At 39.5% G+C, this 22068-nt stretch overlaps 1 protein-coding gene across 1 annotated transcript; it reads right to left on the bottom strand.

The window, feature by feature from the left end:
- Positions 1-4153: 4153 nt before the first annotated feature.
- Tshb (thyroid stimulating hormone subunit beta) lies at positions 4154-17596 on the bottom strand. Its single transcript, XM_045137984.1, has 3 exons — positions 17531-17596; positions 4848-5010; positions 4154-4408 (listed from the first exon to the last, which is right to left on the bottom strand). The coding sequence occupies exons 2-3, from the start codon at positions 5007-5009 to the stop codon at positions 4154-4156; spliced, it is 417 nt and encodes a 138-aa protein (XP_044993919.1). The 5' UTR covers position 5010; positions 17531-17596.
- Positions 17597-22068: the final 4472 nt, after the last annotated feature.

The raw sequence follows: 22068 nt of genomic DNA on the forward strand, positions 1-22068 counted from the left end.
AGTAAATTAAAAGCCTGCAATAATTTTTTTTACTCTGCACCCATTTCTTATGTATATTTTATTTTTATTTATTTATTTATTAGAGAGAGAATAGGCTCAGCAGTGCCTCTAGCCACTGCAAACAAACTCCAGATGCATGCACCACCATATACATCTGGCTTTATGTGGGTTCTGGGGAATCAAACCTAGGTCCTTAGGCTTCAAAGACGAACACCTTAACCGCTAAGCCATCTCTGCAGTCCAACACCCATTTCTTAATCTCAGAGCTGGAAGTGTTCTCAGTTCCATGTTTCTTCAGTAGCTTCAGATAACTGTAATGGGTCTCATTCCTTAGGACAAGGACGAATAATATAAGCTCATTTCATATGCTCTACATTTAGCAACGTCCAAAGAGCCAACACCACATTGAAATTACCAGGCCCACACCAGGCTAGCCCACTGAGCTCACCAGCCATCTCACATGACATGGGTATAGCACCAGCCCTTCTTTGGAAGTTTTGCCTCTTCCCCTACAGCGTCAAGCAAAATGATCTCCTCCCCAAATACAGTCCAGCCCTCCATTGCTATTGTCAGCTCCTGAATTAGCACAGATTTTGAATCTTCTTGGAGGACGGTGGAAAGAAGATGGATTTTAAAAAATGAAACCAGGGGTGGGAGCGCCTACCTGTAATCCCAGCTCTCCAGCAGCAGAGGCAGAAGGAGCACAAACTCCAGGCTAGCCAAGGCCCTATGAGAGCGCATCTCTAAATAACAAATGAGAAAAGTTGATTTCCTCCTCATTAGGAATAATTATAATTGCCATCACTATATCACATTGTGAATGCAGGGATGTGGCCTCTGCTTTGGAAGCAGAAAGGTAAGGGCAAGAGCGCTCTGACAGGTTGATGGGACCCTCAGCAAGCCACGGTTGCTCTTACTGAAACAACTTCAAAGGCGATAGAAGCAAAAGCCAAATTGCAGTGAACTGAGAAACAAGGAAGAAGAGAGCCAGGAAAGTGGGTTCTTTCAAAAACTCCTGGAGTAGGAACTCAGGACCTGATAAGAAACTGGCCAGTTGCATGGGGTCAAGGCAGGGTTATTGGCCTTTTGGAGGGAGACCACAGTATGCTTCATACTGAAGTTAAAGGTCAAGAAAAGGGAACTTGGGAAAATAAGAAAGAGAAAGTAGAAAAGAAGTATGAGGAAACTGCAAGGGAAAAGCTAAGCTAAGGGATGATCTCAGGAAAGTCCGAAAGAAATGGTAATGGTGTGATACTGCATTGCCAGGGCTTTTCAGATCGGTTTGACTCTTTTGTCTCAAGCTGGCTGTTTCCAGAGTTCCAAGCTCACATTCCATCCACCGTAAGAAGAGCAAGCACTCTTTTAACAGGTAACATAGTCCTGGCAATGACTCCCAGTGGGAGGGGTTGGGGTCAGTTTAACTACTAGGGCCTAGCTGAGCCTGAATAGTATTCCCGCCTCACCCACCCCACTTGAACCACTTGAACTGAAAGCAGGTGTGCCAAGAAAGCATGAAGGAAAATTACCAGAAGAAAGGGCAGAAGCAGCTAATGGAGACAGCAGGTAAAAGGAGGGTAGTAGAGTAGGAAAACGGAGACAGTCCTGCCTTAAAAGATAAGGAGAGGTTAACTAGGACTGATGAGAGGAGAGGAAAACACAGCAATGGAAAATAGGTTAGAGCTGAAGTTACCTTGATAACAAGAATTTTTTATTGCATTTAAACTCAGGCTTGCTGTGCTTATTTTCTTATATAAAAGAAAATTTTTATTATTAGAATTTCCTCTTAACAGGAGTAACATGCTGCTAAACCTGCCAGCACATCCATTCAGGTACATCACTTGTTCCTAAAGAATTTGACCGTTAGAAAAAGATTGTTGCAGCAGTTACCCCAAATCTATCAAGTGGATGAAAGAGCTCTTTATATTTCTGTCAAATGAGGAATAAGAGCTTTCTTTTTCTTACAGCACTGAGTTGCAAACATCTGCCAAGAACCAATGCCTTTAAACTTTAGAATGGCTTTAAAAGTGACTCTGGAAGATGTTCCAGTTTCCATCTTTCTCTAAGAAATGATCCTTCCCCTTCCCCTTTCTAAGCTTCTCCACCCTGCTTGTCTGATGCCTAACAGACACCCAGACTTTTTGAAACAGCACTTTCATTATTCCCAAGTTTCTGGATGGAGGCAAGCTGCTGCTCACCTCAATCTCTGAACTCCAGCTGAAGGACTGTTTGGCCTTGGACAGTTGTCCTTCTGAGAACACTTTAATACAGTTCACATGTGTATATCTATTCCTGATGGATTGCCTTCAATGAGAGGAAGACTTTCCCACACACCCACTCTAGGCCTCTATGGCCCATAACGCTATGCGCCGGGTATAACCAGGTCCTGTCTTGACCCCTCCCTGTAGGTTCAGGAAACCTACTTAGGTAGTTAAAAAACAAACTCTCTCAGCTATATGCAGTCTCTGTACACACCTTTGCCTTTCCATAGTGCCAGTCCCCATCTGCACTTTACACTCAGCGCTGATTCATCAAGGATCTGATTTGATAAACAACTGATAATGGAACTAAGGGCTCACATTATCAATTGATAGGAGAACCCAAAGCCCCAGCTTAATATCTGGAGATTCTTCATGTATCAACTTCAGATATTAAGACACAATGATGTAGGTCCCTGCTCTTTTGCATGCAAGGGCACAATTATTTTCTCTCCCTTGGCAAAGCATGGGTTTGGTACTAACTCTATTGGCACCACTTTCCCCTCCCCTGTGGCAAGCTGCCCCGCCAAATTTAACCAGCAGTTGTGGGACGCAGCAAGGCCAAATGGCCCTGCTGACTATAGGGTTTCACTTTCATGGTGGTGATGTGGATGGCAAGTGTCAGAGCAATGAAGAATGGTCTTTTGGAAGTCCATTGTGCAGAAGAACATTAGAAATCTCCATAACTCTGGTCTATCACACAATCTCCTCTCTTCAAGCTTTTCTAGAAACTACATTCTCAAGAAGGAGCATTTTCTTAATGTTTTTATTATTTATTTGAGAGCGACACAGAGAGAAAGAGGCACAGAGAGAGAGAGAGAGAGAGAGAGAGAGAGAGAATGGGCACACCAGGGCCTCCAGCCACTGCAAACGAACTCCAGACGTGTGCGCCCCCTTGTGCATCTGGCTAACGTGGGTCTTGGGGAATCAAGCCTCGAACCAGGTTCCTTTGGCTTCACAGGCAAGCGCTTAGCTGCTAAGCCAGCTCTCCAGCCCAAGAAGGAGCATTTAAAGAGGGAAGAGAAAAACAAACAGCTCCTCGCCATGCATATTCACAGAAAACAGTGTTTCAATACTAATGAAGATTAAGATTAGAAGCCAGGCGGATCCTACTCCACTAAAGCCCGCAGCACTCCCCCTCTTCTGCCCCTGAAACCTTTCATAATTGTACTAGTGTTTCATGACATCAGAAGCCAAAACAGAACAGGTTGCTTTTGATATAAATGCTGGGAAGTATCTCTTATTACTTGAGGGACTATGGAGGATTTAGACTTGCATATGTAAAACGATCGTGGCCTCTTTTCTCGGCTTTATAAGTTGACCTTCTGAGGTATAACTTTCATAGGTCAGTTGGCCCACCAGAGTAATTAAATTAAAGAGAGAAGTTCTCTTACTCTTTACTGAGTTTCGGTGCACTTTTATCCAGAGCATTTGAATGACGAGGATCAAGTATTCTGTGACAGGACTCACGCATTCCTTTCTCCACACCTCCACTCAACCCTGCTTCTAGACTCTGGAAGATGTCTCTCGTACCCTATGCCATGTGTTCTCTCAGCTTCACCCCGTTGCTTTTTCTCCATGAGTAGCTGTTCCACGTTCCCTTTCTATTCTAGACAAACCTCATGGTCCCCTGTTAGGAAAGCCTACTTAAAAGACTCCTGCCCCTGAACTCCCATTTCACCTCCACTCTGCACTATGGGAAAGCCATGAAAGGCTCTTTCCCATCTTGTTTTTTAAAGTCTCTTTAGCTCTCTTACGCTACTGGGGATGTGGTGTAGTGTGGATGGATGAAATAGTATTCAAAGTATACACACAGTATTGTGAAACATATGATATTTTATTAGTTCTAGCCCAGGTAAACACACTTAACCAAACTGCAAATGACATTGCCATTAAAGTTAGGCAGAGAGCTCCACCAGGTAGGACTTCTGTGGTTTGGTGCAATAGTTGGTCTTGACAGCCTCGTGTGTACAGTCACTAGTGTCAGTGTCACACTTGCCACACTTGCAGCTTACAGCGACAGGGTAGGAGAAGTAAGGCACAACATGGTGTGGGCATCCTGGTATTTCTACTGTTCTGTAGATGAAATCTCTGTATGTGCAAACATCCTGGGAGAGCGCATACTTGGGAAGCAGCAGCTTGCCATTGATATCCTGGGGACAGAGTCGGGAAGGAAACATCATGTGATATGAGAAGCTATAGAAAATATATAGGTATTTGATACAGATAAAACCCAGTTTACTTCTATTCTTTTGACACAGATCTCACTCGAAGACTCTCTAGTCCCATTCCCCAATAGGAACTTAGCACATCTACATTTAGTCCTCCAGAGACAAAAGTGGCACCTTGTTCTCTTCTATCCTTGATCATGAGAACAAGACAAGGTTTAAATCAATCTGGGAGGTAAACTGTTATAAATTAATTTTTCTGAGTAAGTCCAATAATGCTGTAAAGTGTGTGCTCTAGTTTTTAAAGAGTCAGTGCCAATGGGTTTGGAAAATGGGTTAGGATTTGTCTCATTTCCTGTCTAAGAAGGAATGGCCTGCTTTGTGCTCTATATCATTTATTACTAAAGTGCAGTGAGCTACGTACCCGTGTCATACAATACCCAGCACAGATGGTGGTGTTGATGGTCAGGCAATAAGCACACTCCCTCCTATCGACGTACATTGTATACTCAGTAGGAATACAAAATGATGCTGCTTGCCCACATGCAAGAGCAAAAAGCGTGGACATCAGGAAGATAGCACTCATGCTAAATAAAGACAAAATTATAGAACTTATTAAATCTATTAAATGTATCCTCTCAGGACATTCAGAAGCACATTCACAAAACATATATAAATTCCAAAAATAAAACAACCATTCAATGAAGGCTGGCTTCCTTCTAGGCCCTATATGAGGTGTTTTTGCAAGTCTAATGCTGTCAAATCTTCCAATATACTCCAATAGATATGACCATGACCATGGTCAACAAACTGCACAATATAGGAGCACAGAGGTCTGGCTTGCCAGTGCCACTGTGATCCCCAGAGGTGAAATGGAAAGCTAGAACATCACTGCAGGACAAAGGCAGTGACTCCTTTGTTAACTAAGTGTAACTCATTCAGTGGAGAGGTGATGAAGTACTCATCTGAGTGAGAATTAACAGATAGTCTTCAGGAAGGGATTTCACAGAGCTGTAAGTTTCTAAAAATTTTGCTTAATAGCTTAAAAAACCAACAAACCTTTCACATAATCAGAAAATTAAAGGCACCAAGAAAAATCATAAACAAACTTCAGTACCATTTCAGTGCATACAATTCTGTATATAATTCCACCTATCACTAATCAAGGGAGATACCAAGAAGCTAGAGAAAGCCATGAAAAATTCAACTGAAATGATTACTAATGGTAAAAAGTTAGGAACACCCCACCCCTTCTGAATCCTGAAGATATTCTTTTAAAGTTGAAAAAATTGAGTTGAAATAAAAGATTATTGTACACAAATGTGTGGGATTGATTCATAATCTTAAAACATGAAGGCAAAAATAACATGGCTTGACACATTGAACATGATACAATGGAGAATAACTGTCCCTTATGGGTTAGGCAGATCCGGCAAATATGTTCTGTCTGCTTGGACACAGCAGAGGGCCCAGGGACTGCGGGCAGAAGCAAAGTTCTCATGTGCTGTCTAATGGAGAAGCTGCTCGCTGACAGGCATTACAATGTTCTGGGAGATGTTATGACTTATGATTATTTTGGTTCTGCTACTGAGAGAGAGTGATCAAATTTCAGACTTTTGGATGTAGGTTGATCACCTCAAAGATTAAGAAGATATTTTTCTCATTTTACTAATATTGCTCAACTAGCTAGGTATGTTTGGTTATTATTTTCTTAAGGATCATTGTAAGCAAAGAAAATACACACCTTACTGGAGCAATATTGTTATCTGTGAACACAAAGTTGTTTGTTTATTTTATTAAATTACTATGCACTAAACATTCTATTTAATCATCAAAAAGTATCCAAGATGTTCTCACATCTGTTGATTATGTCCCAATAGCATTTTAAAACTACATACTCCAAAGCCTCTGGCAAACTTTGTTAAATAAATCATTGCATATTTGAGCATTCCTTGGAGGGTTTTATTCTTTTTCAGTGCTAGGGATTGAACCCTGAGTTTCACTCATGCTAGGTGGCTGCTCTTTGTCTAAGCCTGAAAGCAGAGAAACTCCTTACTCCTGGATGCTGATTTGCTCAAGCATTTCACAGATGGGAGCTCCTTGTAAAATACTTAGCTGGTTCCATTATAATAGAGGCACAGATCTAGATGATTCTCCTAAGGAACTGACCAAAATACTCACCCATCTGGGCTTTATTTCCTCACCTGCAAAACAAAGACAAGCCTGCCTGACCCTTTTACAGAGTGTAGGATGAAGACTTATGATGACCTGCTCCATTGCTGCCTTATTAACAAATAGATACTACTTTTGAAGTGCTCATAAATACAGAAGTTTAACCTTACAAAAGTGAAATATTAAAACTTACTAAATTACCAGTCAATAGTTATGCATCTTTGTGGATATAATTTTTTTAAAGAACTCTTATTTCTCCTTTGCTTTGTTTTTAGAAATTCTAAAACCCATGTGATCTTTCTAGATCTTAATTTCTTCATCTAAAATAAAAAGAAAGGTTTAGAACCAAAACATGACCATGAAATTCTGCAGCACAAATAGTTTCGGATTCTGTGGTAAATGAGCCTCAGATTCCAATCCAAGAGTTAGTCATCTAGAATCCTGCTGCATTGTGTATAACTTAACGGTGTAATATTCTCGTGCCCTCATTTTCCACATATTTCTGCCTAAAGTCATAAAAAGATTAAAATAATACATGTGAACTCTACAAAAGAAAGATGGTATAACTGTATAGCCCTATGTAAATCAGCGTTAATGCCTTCCTGTTTAACTGCCACAATGTCTTCTCTGCTGTCCCCTGGATAGAAACTCTGTAACTAACTGCCACTTTGCAACTCATCATTAATAACTTCCCGAGTGTGGCTTTAGGCAGCGCCTGAGCGAAGAGCCGCCCTCTCCAGCAGACTGTGCGTCCGCACTTCGCACGCTTGTCCGCATTCTGCGCCGTGTTCTTTGCTTTGCTCCTCTTTCTGCTTTTCCTTCATCAAGCTCTCACTGCTTTCACTTTGAGGCACTTTGCTCTCTGCTCTGCTACTATCTATCACTAGCCTTTCTCTCTCAATTCTTTACTATACTATAAAAAGAATCATTTTGCCAGCCTATGAACAATCCAATAATTTCACTGAAACAGAATATGTTTCCAGAGAGAGAAAAAATGGACAATAGTAATCAAGTGTGTTACTTTGATACTGTCTAAGAGGGTTTGCTATTAAATCACTAAAAAACTATTGTCGTGCAAATTATATTACCTCTGTAGGTCTCAAAACTGAATTTACTCTAAAACTCTCAAGAAGTAAGTATATTTTCATTAAAGATGACCAGTAGCAATTGAGAAGATTTAATATGCAGATTACACAAGTGATAAAGACAGTGAAATGCAAGCAGGAGAGAGTCATGCACAACATTCATCCTTCATTGGGAACCTGAGCAATTGTTTCTGCCCTCTAGGTCAGTGGAGTTTTGCCTTATCCTTATTCTTATATATGAAGCTCACATATCTGAACTCACTTCAGGATGATTTGGAGTAATAATTAAGACTTGAGAGCCTATGAAAGAAAAGTATCTCTCAGCACCTAAAATCTTCAATAAATGCTCCAAATGTGAAAAGTAAAGAAAATTGTAATAGAAACATTTCATCTCGCAGGAGCTCACTCTGGACACCTACCTTACTTTGCATTGGTGAGCTGACGCCGCACTGACTCAGGCTCTCTGCTCACTTTATACCCTTCAGGATAATTCCCCTCTGATCTTCTTGTTTATATAATTGCATTTGAATTGCTGCTTTCTTATCTGAAGAACATCTATTGAAAATTCATACTGAACCCCAAATAAAGTATGTTTGAACAAACAAGTTCACAATATCTTCCCCTAGAAACTCAGAGATTATTGCAGCATGCATCTTCCTCTCTCCTATTTCAAATATATCCTCTTTAATATCTCTTAATATTAATAAAGGATAGGCACAGAGTTGGGAAAATTATGAAAAAAGTCTTGGGAATGAAAATTTATTTGGGGCCTGAGAGCTCCAAATTGTCCCCAACTGTTCATGTACAGACATCTAAAATTACTCATCTACAAAGTAAAGGTAACTTTTTTCTCAGAAATCTAGACCAATTAGCCCATGTATTGCTAATTAACTTTTTTAACTAGCTTAAAATATTTTACTGTTTCTTATTAGGATTTTTAAAGTCATTGGCATGTGTGAAATTTTGTTTGAGTGACATGGTCAAATCTGACAGGATTGGGCTGGAGAGATGGCTTAGCAGTTAAGCGCTTGCCTGTGAAGCCTAAGGACCTCGGTTCAAGGCTCAATTCCCCAGGACCCACTTTAGCCAGATGCACAGGGGGGCGCACACATCTGGAGTTTGTTTGTAGTGGCTAGAGTCCCTGGCACGCCCATTCTCTCTATCTCTGCCTCTTTCTCTGTCGCTCTAAAATAAATAAAATAACAACAACAACAAAAATAATCTGACAGGATGTCAGACTGACTTGAGCTCAAATTGAGGCTCTGGCATTAACCAACTATGCCACTTGCATGCATGGCATTATCTTACTTTAATTTCCTTACCTATTAAAAGGCATGGTGGTGCATGCCTGTAATCCCAGCACACTGGGGGCAAAGGCAGAAGGATGGAGAGTTCAAGGCCAGACTGTGTTAAATAGCATGACTCTGTCTCAGAAATAAAAAAGCAACATCACTATTTCTAGAAGGCACTTAACAGTGTCTGTTACCTAATAGGGGATCAATAAATAATAGTTAGTTTATAGCACATATTTATTTAATAAATATTTAGCCACCATGCCCAATATCTAGTGGGCAGTCAATGTTAGATGCATAGGTGGCTGTACAATAGATAAATTAATTATTCAACTCTTAAACCCAATGCATATTTTTTCTCGATCTCAACATTTTACTCCTTTAAGCCACTTTTCCTCAATATAAATAAACATTCTAAAAACACATTAGGCATTTCTAAATATCCTCAGGAAGAAGTACAGATGTGGAACCATTTTAAAAGCCCCTCATTTTCTTTTTAGCTCTCTGGTTCTATCTGTTCCCATCTCCCACCTTCCCTCTATCTTTAAGCCACAACCTTTTTCCATTTACTATATGTTTTCTGGGTTGTTTTTTTTAAGGTAAAATAAACTGAATCCTCAAGGTAATCACATTATTTGTTGTCTCCAGTTTTTTTATATTCCATTCCAGCTGAGGGAACACCTGCCTAATCCATCACTCTATGTCTCATTTTACCTAATTTCTATTCATCTTTTATGGATTACCTGAGAAACCATCACTTTTGTACTCCTTTCCATGATTAGTGGTTAAAACCATTTATGATTAGTGGTTGTAAGATAATTAGAGAAAACACATAAAAACTTGAGCCTATGGTAGATGTGAAATAACACCAGATTGGTTTTTTTTGTTTATTTTTTTTTTGTTGTTGTTGTTGTTGTTTTTGAGGTAGGGTCTCACTCTAGCCCAGGCTGATCTGGAATTCATTATGGAGTCTCAGGATGACCTCTAACTCATGGCGATCCTCCTACCTCTGCCTCCCAAGTGCTGGGATTAAAGGCATGTGCCACCACACCAGGTTTGACACCAGATATTTTTATGGTTTACTAACAACCTGTTTGTTTCTAGGTAATGTAGCCTTGTTTATTGTTATTGATGAAGAGACAGAATCTCTCTCTAGCGCAGGCTGACCTAGAACTCACTCTGTAGCCTCAGGCTGGCCCCAAACTCACAGCAATCCTCCTACCTTAATGGAAGTTCAATTACAAAAAAAAAAAAAAAAAAAAAGACTCCTGGCATAGGTAAATCTCTCTGGGGAATAATGGTGAAGTCAAGGTAGAGCTAAAGAAAAGCTTGAGGAAAAATTACGTTTAACAGACTTTAATTGAACAAGGAAAGATTGTTAAGCCTGTTGGCCCTCAGAACTAAAAGAGTGTCAGAGAACTCAACATGGCCAAGCAACATTGATGGACAGAAAGCAAAAGTGAGGAATGGTAGATATATAAATGATTGATGATAGATAGATAAATGATAGATTTATATGTGTAGTACTAGAAGATTCAGATAGATAGATGGCAGATAGAAGATAGGTAGGTAGGTAGGTAGATGGATAGATAGATAGATAGATAGATAGATAGATAGATAGATAGATAGATAGATAGAGGAACTCTATTCTCCATGGCTAATCTAAGAATGTATCACTTCTGCAAAGTGTTCTCAAATCCTAAAACACCAATGAAACTCAACCATGCAGCTTACAAAGGAGGGGCCATGCTTCCCTCACTCCTCTGTCTTTCTCTCTGCTAATGTGATAAGGTGTGATGATAACCAGCTGGCTGTCCCTGCCATGCTTTCCTTGACATGATAAGACTTCCCCTCAAAACTGTAAGCCAGCTGGACATGGTGGCGCTGGCTGAGGTTGGCAGATCACTGTGAGTTCGGGGCCACCCTGGGACTACATAATGAATTCCAAGTCAGCTTTGGCTAGAGAGAGACCCTACCTTAGAAAAACAAACCAAAACAAAAAACCTGTAAACTAGAAATACACCCTGTGGATGGTGTTGCAGAAATACAATCTCAGATAAAGTCTATAACTGAGTGACCTTACTGAATGAATTCTGAGCCAGGCGTGGTGGCGCCAGCAGAGGTAGGTGGATCACCATGAGTTTGAGTCCACCCTGAGACTAATTCCAGGTCAGCCTGGACTAAAATGAGACCCCACCTCAACCCCCCCCCAAAAAAAAAGAATTATGACCAGAGACTTGCACACTTGAAAGGAGTCCTCCTTTATTAAGGAAAACACATCTGTTTGCTGTCGAGGATGTTCAAGTTGTAGGTAACTAAGGAACTTAGAGTATACTTGGGGATTGTTTTTAAAGACCAATCATCAGAGACATTTAGACATTAAAGTGAGCACTGGGATTCCCTATCAAAAGGAAGGAGAGAGGAGTTTTGCCAATATCACATGCAGAGAGGGCAAAGTACTGCCTAGCCGAGTAGTCAACAAACATATTAACTTAAAGAAAACAGAACAGCAAAGAATGTAGGGAAAACAGCGTATATAAGATTAATGAAACATATCTACTTCTGGGGATTAACATTGCACCAGTAAGGCACATATGGAGTGGGTTAAAAGTTAAATTTTATATCCCAACAAAACCCTTTCTTCCCATAAGCAGTTTCTGGTCAGGTGTCTCTCCCCAGGAATGAGAAGGTAACTGCTTCAGAAAGGTACCTCCACATCTACTCTAGTGGCCAGGAGCAGAACTCATTGACTAAGGGTAACCCAGAGTCTACACTCAAAAGATGGCTCAACACTGGAGCCACCTACCTGCCATTGACTGCTATAGAACTCCAAAGCACTGCAGCAAAAACTAATACTCAGGAGGTCTTGAAAATAAAAACTTAAGTCCTCCACCCGTACTGATCTCAACACTGTGGCTGCTTCTCACAGTCCCAGTACAATAACACACACACACACACACACACACACACACACACACACCCTCAGCTAGAACATTAACTTCCCTGAGGGATATGGTCTGGTAAGTCTCAGAAGGGTGAATGCACCTGCCTAGTCCACTCTGCAAAGCTCACTGTAGAGGCCCCAGTACCCAAAGGAGGAAAACTATAAAGCAAAGACGCCTTTGATGGACAGCCCAGGCTCAACACCAGTAAAAGCCACAGGAAAGACAAGAGTCCACAGATAAAATGACCTTCACCACTTCCATGCATATATCTAGAAGTTGCCAGGTTTTGAAGAGTCAGTAAGAAGCTACTCCAACACTTGATTTCTTTCTTTCCTCTTTGTGCGGTTTTCCACTTGAAATTCGACTTTTTGTTTTAATTATGTATTTTGTAGTCCCCGGGTGCCCTCAAACTCACAGCAATCCTTCCACCTCTGCCTCTTGAGTGCTGGGATTAAATAGGAGTGCACCACATCTAACTTAATTCATCTGATTTTGTTTACTCTTTTTTCATTATTTTTAATTTTCCTTTTTAACTTTTTTATGGTTGCCCTCTGTGTTTTCCCCCAACTTTTCTCTCTACTATACCATTAATAGTATTTGTTATTGTTTCAAAAAATAAGTTCACATTTTTATTTTTTGTTCCCCTTTCCAAATATATGTAATTGTTTGTAATCTTTCCTATGAGTAGGAATCCATTTTTAATATTTTATTTATTTGAGAGAAATAGAGGCAGAGAGAAAGAGGCAGAGGGAGAGTGAGTATGGGCATAACAGGGTCTTCTGCCCCTGCAAATGAACTCCAGATACATGGACCACTTTATACATCTGGCTTTACATGGATACTGGGGAATATAACCAGGCCCAACAGGCTTTGCAAGCAAGTACCTTCAGCCACTGAGCCAATGGTCTGACCCTGAAATCCTCATGTTTTTTTCTTTTTTTTTTAATCTTTTATGATTTCTTGCTATTTCTCCTTTATCACAATCTTCTCAGATCTTCCTCTTGTTCTTTCTTTACCCTTGCTTTTCCTGTTTTCTCCTTCCCAGATTCTTTTTTTAATCTCACTCATTTACTATTTTTACATTTGCTCTAAATAATATTGATAATCATAGCACATTCTAAGTAGTACATTTTGCTGTTTTCTGGTTTGTAGTCATTGGTGATGCATTAGAAGGCATTAATTGATTCTAAAGATAGTTATGATTTCATGTTGTTGCTGTTATAAGTTCATTTTTTCCTTGATGAATAATACTAGGGCCTGGACTTGCAAGACTTAGAACCAAATAGATAATCCTCCAAATAAAACCAAAAATATTAATCAAGCCAACAAATCACATCACAGACAGACTAAATATGTAAAAAAGCAAGGTAATATTACTCCTTCAAAAGACCATAACTCTTCAACTACTGATTCTAATAAAGATACTAAGATGGGAAAAATACCTGATGAGGATTTCAAATAATTATGAGTAAAAATAAAAGTAGATACAAATAATCAGATTAATTCCCTCCAGGCCTTGGAGATGAAAGTTAGCAATATATAGAAAAAAGCTGGCAAAAACATAAGAAAATCTGGGCTGGAGAGATGGCTTGGTGGCTAAGGTATTTGCCTGTGAAGCCTAAGGACTCATGTTCAACTGTTCAGGTCCCACATAAGCCAGACACACAATATGATGCAGTATGTGAAGTCACACATGAGCACAAGGCAGCTCAACCATCTGGACTTCAACTGCAGTGGCTGGAAGCCCTGATGCACCAATTCAATCTTTTTCTTTCTCCTTCTCTCTCTCATTTAAAAAAAAAAAAAAGAAGTCTGTTGGACTTGCCTCAAAAAAATATAAGAAAATCAGAAATATGGATGGAAAATAGGTAACATAGAAGAAAAATTTAGCAAAGGAATTGAGACTTTGAAAAAAAGACCAGATAGAAACATTCGAAATGAAAATTTTAATGCATCAAAATAAAATCACAGTAGAAAATATCACCCATACACTAGGCTAAACAAAAGAAAGAATATCAGGCATGGAGAACAAGGTCAAGAAAATACTAAACTCAAACACCAATAAGCAAAAATTATAAAAATGGATTCAAACGCAAAAATTACATGATCCTCAATAGATGCTAAAAGGCCTTTAACCAAGCCAACACTGCTTGCTGATAAAAGCACTGGAGAAATGTGGAAAAGGAAATTATCTCAACATAACAAAGATTATCCACAACACTATAGCTAATGTTTCACCAATTGTGGAAAGACTGCAAACACACTTATTCAATATCATGCTCAAATTCCAGAGCCACCTAATTTTTGACAAAGGTGTCATAAATATACAATGGAAAAAAAAAAGATAGCTTTTTCAATAAGTGAAGCTATAAAAACTGGGTATTCACCTGTGGAAAAATGAAACTCAATCCTACCTCTTGCCTTGTACAAAAATCAATTCAAAATGGATCAGCAGAGCTTGCAAGATAGCCAGCCTGTGGCACAAGCATGAGGACCTGAGCTCAGATCCTCATCACCTACAGAAAAGCTGGGCCCAGCAGTGTCTACTGGAAGCGTAGACACAGGAGGATCTCTGGGGCTATCTAGTCTGGGTTACTGAGAGTCCTGTGTTAAAAAAAGAACAAGGAGAACAAATGAGAAAGACACTCAATATGAACCTCTGCAATTCACATGCACATGTATGCACATTTACCCACACATATATACACACAAAATGAATCAAAGACTTTAGTGAAAGACCTGAAACTTTAAAACTGCTAGGTAAAAACATTCAGGATATTGGAATTCTTGTGCAAAAAGTCAGAATGTCAAAAGAAACTAGAGCTGCAGAGAATGCTTAATGGTTAAGGCACTTGCCTGCAAAGCCAAAGGACCTCGGTTCAGTTCCCCAGGACCCAAATAAGCCAGATGCACAAGGTGGTACATGCATCTGGAGTTCATTTGCAGTGGCTGGAGGCCCTGGTGCACCCATTCTGTCCCTCCTGCCCTGTGTTTTTTTTTCTCTGTCTCCCTCTTTCTCTCAAATAAATAAAACAAAAATATTTTTTTAAAAGAAAGAAACTGGAAAAGAAGTAAAAGCTGGAGGAATTTTCACTGGCTGATTTCAAGATTAATTATAAAATTCTAGTAAATAAAATGGTGTCAAGAAAGTGGTATTGAGGCAAATAATTCAAGTTGGGTGTGATGGGGCATGCCTTGAATCCCTGCACTCAGGAGGCAGAGGAGGAAGATCACCATGAGTTCAAGATGACCCTGAGACTACATAGTGAATTCCAGGTCAGCCTGAGCTAGATTGAGACCCTACCTAGAAAAATAAACAAGAAAAGAAAGAAAGTAATACAAAGACAAATAAGCCAGTGTAACAAAAGAGATACAGAAATAAACCCATACACATAAAATCAAAGGTTGTTTGTTTTTTTTAACAAAGATGCAAATGCAATTAGGTAAAGAAAGAAGAGTATTTTCAGCAAATGTTATTGGAATTATTAAGTTACCCTTATGAAGAAATGAGTAGCTAGTCACATTTACAAATGCTAACATGAACAATAAAAGCTAAAATTATAAAACTTCTGGGTGATGGCAGAGAGTAAATATTTTGTGAGGCAACACTTGGGTTAGGTAAAAAGTTCTTAGAAACACCACCAAGAGCAGGATCCCCCATTTTAAACAATGATAAATTTGACTTAGAATTAAGAACCTCTCTCTTTAAAATATATTTTAAGAGAACAAGAATGCAAATCATATGAAATGAAAAACTTGTATGAAGAACATATAAAAAGCTGGGAGGTGGCTCAGTGGGTAAGTGCTTGCACCCATGGAAAAAGTCAGTATGGTTGCGCATGTTTATAACCCTAGCACTGAGGACCTGAGTTCAATCCCCAGCACCCATGGAAAAAGTCAGTATGGTTGCGCATGTTTATAACCCTAGCACTGACAGGGACAGAGACAGGAGGCTCACTGGGGGTCGCTGGTCAGCCAGTCTAACCAAAAAAGATGATTCAAGTGCCAGGTTTACTGAGACCCTGCCTTAAGGAAGTAAGGTAGAAGAATGATAGAGGAGGACACTTGGTGTCCCCCCCCCCGACCTACACACACATGTGCATGGGCCTGTACATTTGCATACACATGCATACACCACACATACACACACCAAAAACCTGTAATTACAAAAATTGCCATATGTGGTGGTAGATGCCTTTAATCCCAGCACTCAAGAGGCTGAGGTAGGAGGATCACCATGAGTTCAAGGCCAACCTAGGCCTACAGAGTGAGTTCCAGGTCAGCCTGGGCTGGATTAAGACCCTGCCTCAAAAAAAAGTAAATAAACAAAAGTTATCTTACAAAAATAAGCCAAGCATGGTGGCGCACGCCTTTAATCCCAGCACTTGGGAGGCAGAGGCACGAGGATCACTGTGAGTTCGAGGCTACCTTGAGACTACCTAGTAAAGTCTAGGTCAACCTGGGCTAGAATGAGACCCTACCTCAAAAAAACAAAAAATAAAATAAAATATAAAAGTTACCTTATTTGAAAAGTGAGTAAAAGATTCAAGCAGACATTTCACCAACATAAGCAGATTGGAAATAGACATATAAAAATGTTTAGCATTTAGCTGGGCATAGTGGCGCACACCTTTAATCACAGCACTCAGGAGGCAGAGGTAAGAGGATCATTGTGAGTTCGAGGCCACCCTGAGAATACACAGTGAATTCCTGGTCAGCATGGTCTACAGTGAGACCCTACCTCGAAAAAACAAAATATCTATCTATATCTATATTTATATCTATCTATCTATCTACCTATCTATCTATCTATCTATAATATATATTCAGCATTTGTCTGCAGGATATGCAAATTAGGACTTAAGTCATAACACTGCACACTTCTTAGAAGGCCTAAAATTTAAAAGTGTATAAGTGTATAATACAAAGTGTTATGAATTATGTGAAACACCTGAAATTACCTTCCACTGCTGATGAAAGTATAAAATGGTATAAATGGACAGTTTAAAAGTTAAATATATATCATATAATCTAGCCCCTCCACTCATAAGTATTTATTCAAGACCAATAAAAGTATACCTCTATACACAAGCTTGTTCACAAACATTCACAGAAGCCTTATTTATAAGAGCCAAATACTGGAAACATCCCAAATGGCCAGCCACAGGTAGTAAATGAATCATGACACATACATAAAATGAAATACTTATCAGTAATAAATAGGGATAAACTATTTCTTAGCAATGACATCAATGAATTTCAAAAAAACTTAATCTACGTGAGAAAATCCAGGCAAAAAAAAAATTTCATGAATTATGATTCTCTTTATAGGAAATACAAATTACTCACAAAACAGAAAGAGCACAGACAAGGGAGAGGGATTACCAATGGAGAGAGGAAACTTTCAGAGGTGGAGAAGAGATTATCTTGGTTATATAATTAGTTACAGGATATACCTCTCCCTATCACTTCATATATATGAAGTGTTATGGTTGTGTGGCCCCCAAATTTCTGTGTAAAATCCTACCTCAGATTGTAATAAAGATGAAATCATATAGGCACCTATCTAATATGACTGGCGTTCTTATAAAGAGGAACTCTGAGCACACATACTTGAACAAAGAGAATCCTATGTGAAGACTTTCTCACTGCTGGGGGAAAACACCGACCATATGCAGCTCACGGAGGGCAGCTTTACTGTTAGCTTACAGTTTCAAGGCAAAGCCCACCATGGCAGGGAAAGCGGGGGCCGATCACATTCAGTCCCTGCGAGGCAGCAGAGTGGGGATTAATGCTCCTGCTCAGCCAGCTTTCTCTTTTTAATACGGTCTGGGAACCCAGCCCATGGAACGGCGCCAGCTACTGTTACTGTGGCTCCTCCCTCTTCAATTAATGTAATCTAGAAAATCCCAGCCCACAAAACAGAAGATTTGTTTCCATACACAAGTGATTCTAAATCCTGTCAGGTTGACAACCAGAGATTAACCATCACAGATTCCATAAACCAGACAACCAGAGTTGGGGGGAACCCTAGAAAATCAGTACTGGGAAGTCTACTGTTCACCAGTAACACCTCAACAAAGCTACAGGTACAAATAACCTCTCTCCCTCTTCCCCCCCCTTCCCCTTCTCTCTCCCTCTCTCTCTCTCTCTCTCTCTCTCTTTTTTTCTCTCTCTCTCTTTCTTTCTCTCTCCTTGCAGTATTCCTTTGAACTTTGCAAATCTATTCTTGCAGCAGGGCTTTTAAATTTGTCCATTAAGGCCACTTTCATCCACTTTTTTAATGGCTTTCTCTTTATCATCTCAGCTTGATGTTTCTCAGAAAAGCTTCCCTGGGCCACACTATTCTGATCATTCCTATCCCATGGCCTCAAATTTTCTTCACAACATTTATTGTTTTATGATATTATTTTGTTTGTTAGTGTGTTTATTCTGTTTGTTCCCTAACAACTTGAAAGTAAGCCTCTTAAAGGTGAATTCTCAGAAGTCAAATCAGCATAAGGCACATATATCGTGTGTTTAATCAATACTTACTGGTTGTATAAATAAATGGAAATACTAGAGTGGACAATTAAATCCACAGCAAGCTTATTAAACATTCTGGTAGTCTATAGATGGATACAGGTAATGCCAATAAAACACAGTTGTCTTGACATCCTTTATATTACATTAAAAGTTTAACTCATTTTCAAAGAAAAAAAAGAACACTCATCTATCCATGCTGTCTTAGTAGGTTAACAGAGGAGTGGCATCATAATACCAATTAGAGTTTTCAATATTCACCCCTTCCCAGAGAATACATTTCCAGCTTCTACTTTGCTTCTAATATTTCAATAAAATTCTAAATTCTAGGCAAAAGATTTTCTTTTAAGTCAGTTTATCCATCTGAAATGTAAGTTGCTTGTGAGTCATAGTAGAATGATCTACCACTTGAAACAAACCTGTCTGTTTATTTGACTTTTTAAATGCCTGTTTCATATTCAATATCCTTAACTCAAGCAGAATTTGCCCTAACGCAATTGAGCATTTTATTATCTTAAAGCTTCCAAGTGGGCAGACAAATTTGATTCAATATCAATAAAAAGGTCAATTTGTTTCTCTTTTGATAACAAGTGAAAGCTCTTAATATACCAAATTTATATGAATGTACATAAGCTCTTATGTCTATTTAAAAACTTTTTTGAAATTAAGGTTACATATAAATGTTAATAGGAGTTGCTAAAATCTTCTGTCATAAAATTCATAAAGTCAGATCAGTATCACAATTTTCCTTTCCTGTCTATTAGAACCAGCTCCTCTATTTCTTACTATAACATTTTTCACACTACTTCTATTACTTTATATAACCTCTTGGAAATTAGATATTTCTGTGATTGAATAATATGAGTAGTATTAATTGTACTCATAATAACAGGTGTAACTTCTCAGCAAGCAAGCAGCAGTATCTTTGTTCTGCATACCTTTTACTTTAAAAGAAGTTCACAATATTATTATAAGCAAAAATGAAGAAGAGTCAGATGCAAATGAAGCAGTGGCAAGGAATGACCAACTCATAATGAAATTAATTTCCCTCAGCCTGAGCCAGAGTGAGACCCTACCTCAAAAAACAAAAAAAACAAAAACAGAAAAAAAAGAAAAAGAAATTAATTTCCCTTTCTAGATATGTGTGAATGAGTCCTGGTGTGCAGAATTGCCTTCAGTTAAGAATGATGGATAAGCCGGGCGTGGTGGTGCACGCCTTTAATCCCAGCACTCGGGAGGCAGAGGTAGGAGGATCGCTGAGAGTTCGAGGCCACCCTGAGACTACATAGTGAATTCCAGGTCAGCCTGAGCCAGAGTGAGACCCTACCTCGAAAAACCAAAAAAAAAAGAAAAAAAAAATGATGGATAATCATTCCATGGGAGGGAATTCATGCCTACTACTGATAATCTAGTCAAAAGCCTATGCCTAGGAAAGTCACAGGCCCTAGCAGGGAAGCTACTGCTGTAGTATGGCTAGATGGATAAACTGTGACCACCAAATGGCCCCCTAAATATTTACATTTATGTACAAACATAATACTGCTCTCACCCTTGGTCAAAGAAGCTAATTTTGCCGGGCATGGTGGCACACGCCTTTAATTCCAGCACTCGGGAGGCAGAGGTAGGAGGATCGCTGTGAGTTCAAGGCCACCACGAAACTACAGATGAATTCCAGGTCAGCCTGAGCTAGAGTGAGACCCTGCCTCAGAAAACAAAACAAAACAAAAAAACTATTTTTTTTCTCTTTTGGAACATTTCCTTGATATTTTTTAAGTTAATTAATTTGTTTTTTGTTTTTTGTTTTTGTTTTTGTTTTTCTTGGAGGTAGGGTCTCACTCTAGCCCAGGCTGACCTGGAATCCACTCTGTAGTCTCAGGGTGGCCTTGAACTCTTGGTAATCCTCCTACCTCTGCCTCCCGGGTTCTGGGATTAAAGGTGTGCACCACCACATTCAGCTTATTTTTTATTTTTTATTAACAACTTCTATGATTGTAAACAATATCCCATGGTAATTCCCTCCCTCCCCCCACTTCCCCCTTTGAAACTCCATTCTCCATCATATCTCTTTCCCCTCTCAATCAGTCTCTTTTATTTTGATGTCATGATCTTTTCTTCCTGTTATGATGGTCTTGTGTAGGTAGTGTCAGGCACTGTGAGGTCATGGATATCCAGGCCAGTTTGTGTCTGGGGGGAGCACGTTGTAAGGAATCCTACCCTTCCTTTGGCTCTTACAGTCTTTCCGCCACCTTTTCTGCATTAGACCCTGAGCCTCAGAAGGTGTGATCGAGATACTGCAGTGCTGAGCACTCCAGTCACTAAAGAAGCTTTTCTTTTAATAGATGGCTGTGACTATTGTATGGACTCAAAACTTGCTAGAGTGCTGAGAATAAGTGACTGTTAGGTGCTCGGTGCTAAACGTAAGCCCCCTCCTTGGGTTAAGGAACATTGCAGAAGAAGTGATGAAAAGAATATATGAGCCAGAGGATGGAGAGGAATGCTTTGGAACTCTGTCTTCCAGACATGAAGTGACCATTGCATGCACTCACAGAGGCTGTCATTTCCTGTACAAGACTTGCACAATATTAGAACCATCAACGTTCTGTCATAGATAATGGAGAAAAAAATGACATCAAAATAAAACAGGAACTAGTTGGAAAGTAAGAAGAGGTTCAGTGGAAAGTGGATAGGGAGGACAAAAGAAGGTATTAGGAAGAAATAATGATCAACATACATTATTACCTATATTGAAATTGTCAATACAGGTTAAAAAAAAGAATGGTGGATATTCACAAATTCATTAACTCACTCAGTTAGTGTTTCTTCAGCATGCCAGACACGACCTTCCAGGGATCTGTCTCATCAGTCCCCCACCAAGCACAGCTGTGATGTTAATATTATTTATCAATGTGAAGGATGACATCAAAATGAAAGGGTGCATTTTAAAGGGGGAGAATGGGAGTGGAGGGAGAGAATTATCATGTTTTATTGCCTATACTTATGGAAGTGGTCAATAAAAAGTTTTAAAAAAAATCAACTTGACAGAATCTAGAAATACCTAGGAGACAGGCCTCCTGATATGTCTATTAGGGAGACTCTAGATTGGGTTAAGTGGGATGGGAAGATGCATCCTAATGTGGTAACACCATTCCATGGGCCAGGGTCCCAAACTGAATAAAAAGAACATGAGCTGAGCATTAGTCCCTCTCTCCTTTCTGACTACAGATACGATGAGCAGCTGCCTCCTGCTCCCTCCACCATGCTTTCCTGCCACTATGGACTGTACCCTCAAAGTGTGAACCAAAATAAATCCTTCCTTCCTCAAGATGTTTCTGTTAGGAATTTTGTCAGAGCAACAAGCAAAATAACTAATGTACCCACTATCTTTACATATTCTGTTCGGGATTCCTTGTGAGTTCCAGCCCCATCTACCCAATGTCTATGAAACATGTCTAAGTGGATATTTCACAGGCACCTCAAGTGCAGCAAGCACACTGAATCCCCTAGATCTGAGATAAGCCTCCGTTTAGGTTTGCTCCTAGTGAAAGGCAGAACAGAGCTAAGCCAGTTATTCTTGCCCAAAATACTAACCAGATTCAATGAACATCCCACAAGTGAAGCAAAAGAAGAGA

The sequence above is a fragment of the Jaculus jaculus genome, chromosome 19 (genome assembly GCF_020740685.1).
Source record: "Jaculus jaculus isolate mJacJac1 chromosome 19, mJacJac1.mat.Y.cur, whole genome shotgun sequence".
NCBI classification, from domain to species: Eukaryota; Metazoa; Chordata; class Mammalia; order Rodentia; family Dipodidae; genus Jaculus; species Jaculus jaculus.

Coding starts and splice junctions, on each gene's coding strand:
- Tshb (XM_045137984.1), bottom strand. CDS start 5,009: ATGAGTGCTATCTTCCTGATGTCCACGCTTTTTGCTCTTGCATGTGGG. Junction 4,409..4,847: donor CTGGGTATTGTATGACACGG/GTACGTAGCTCA, acceptor CTCTGTCCCCAG/GATATCAATGGCAAGCTGCT.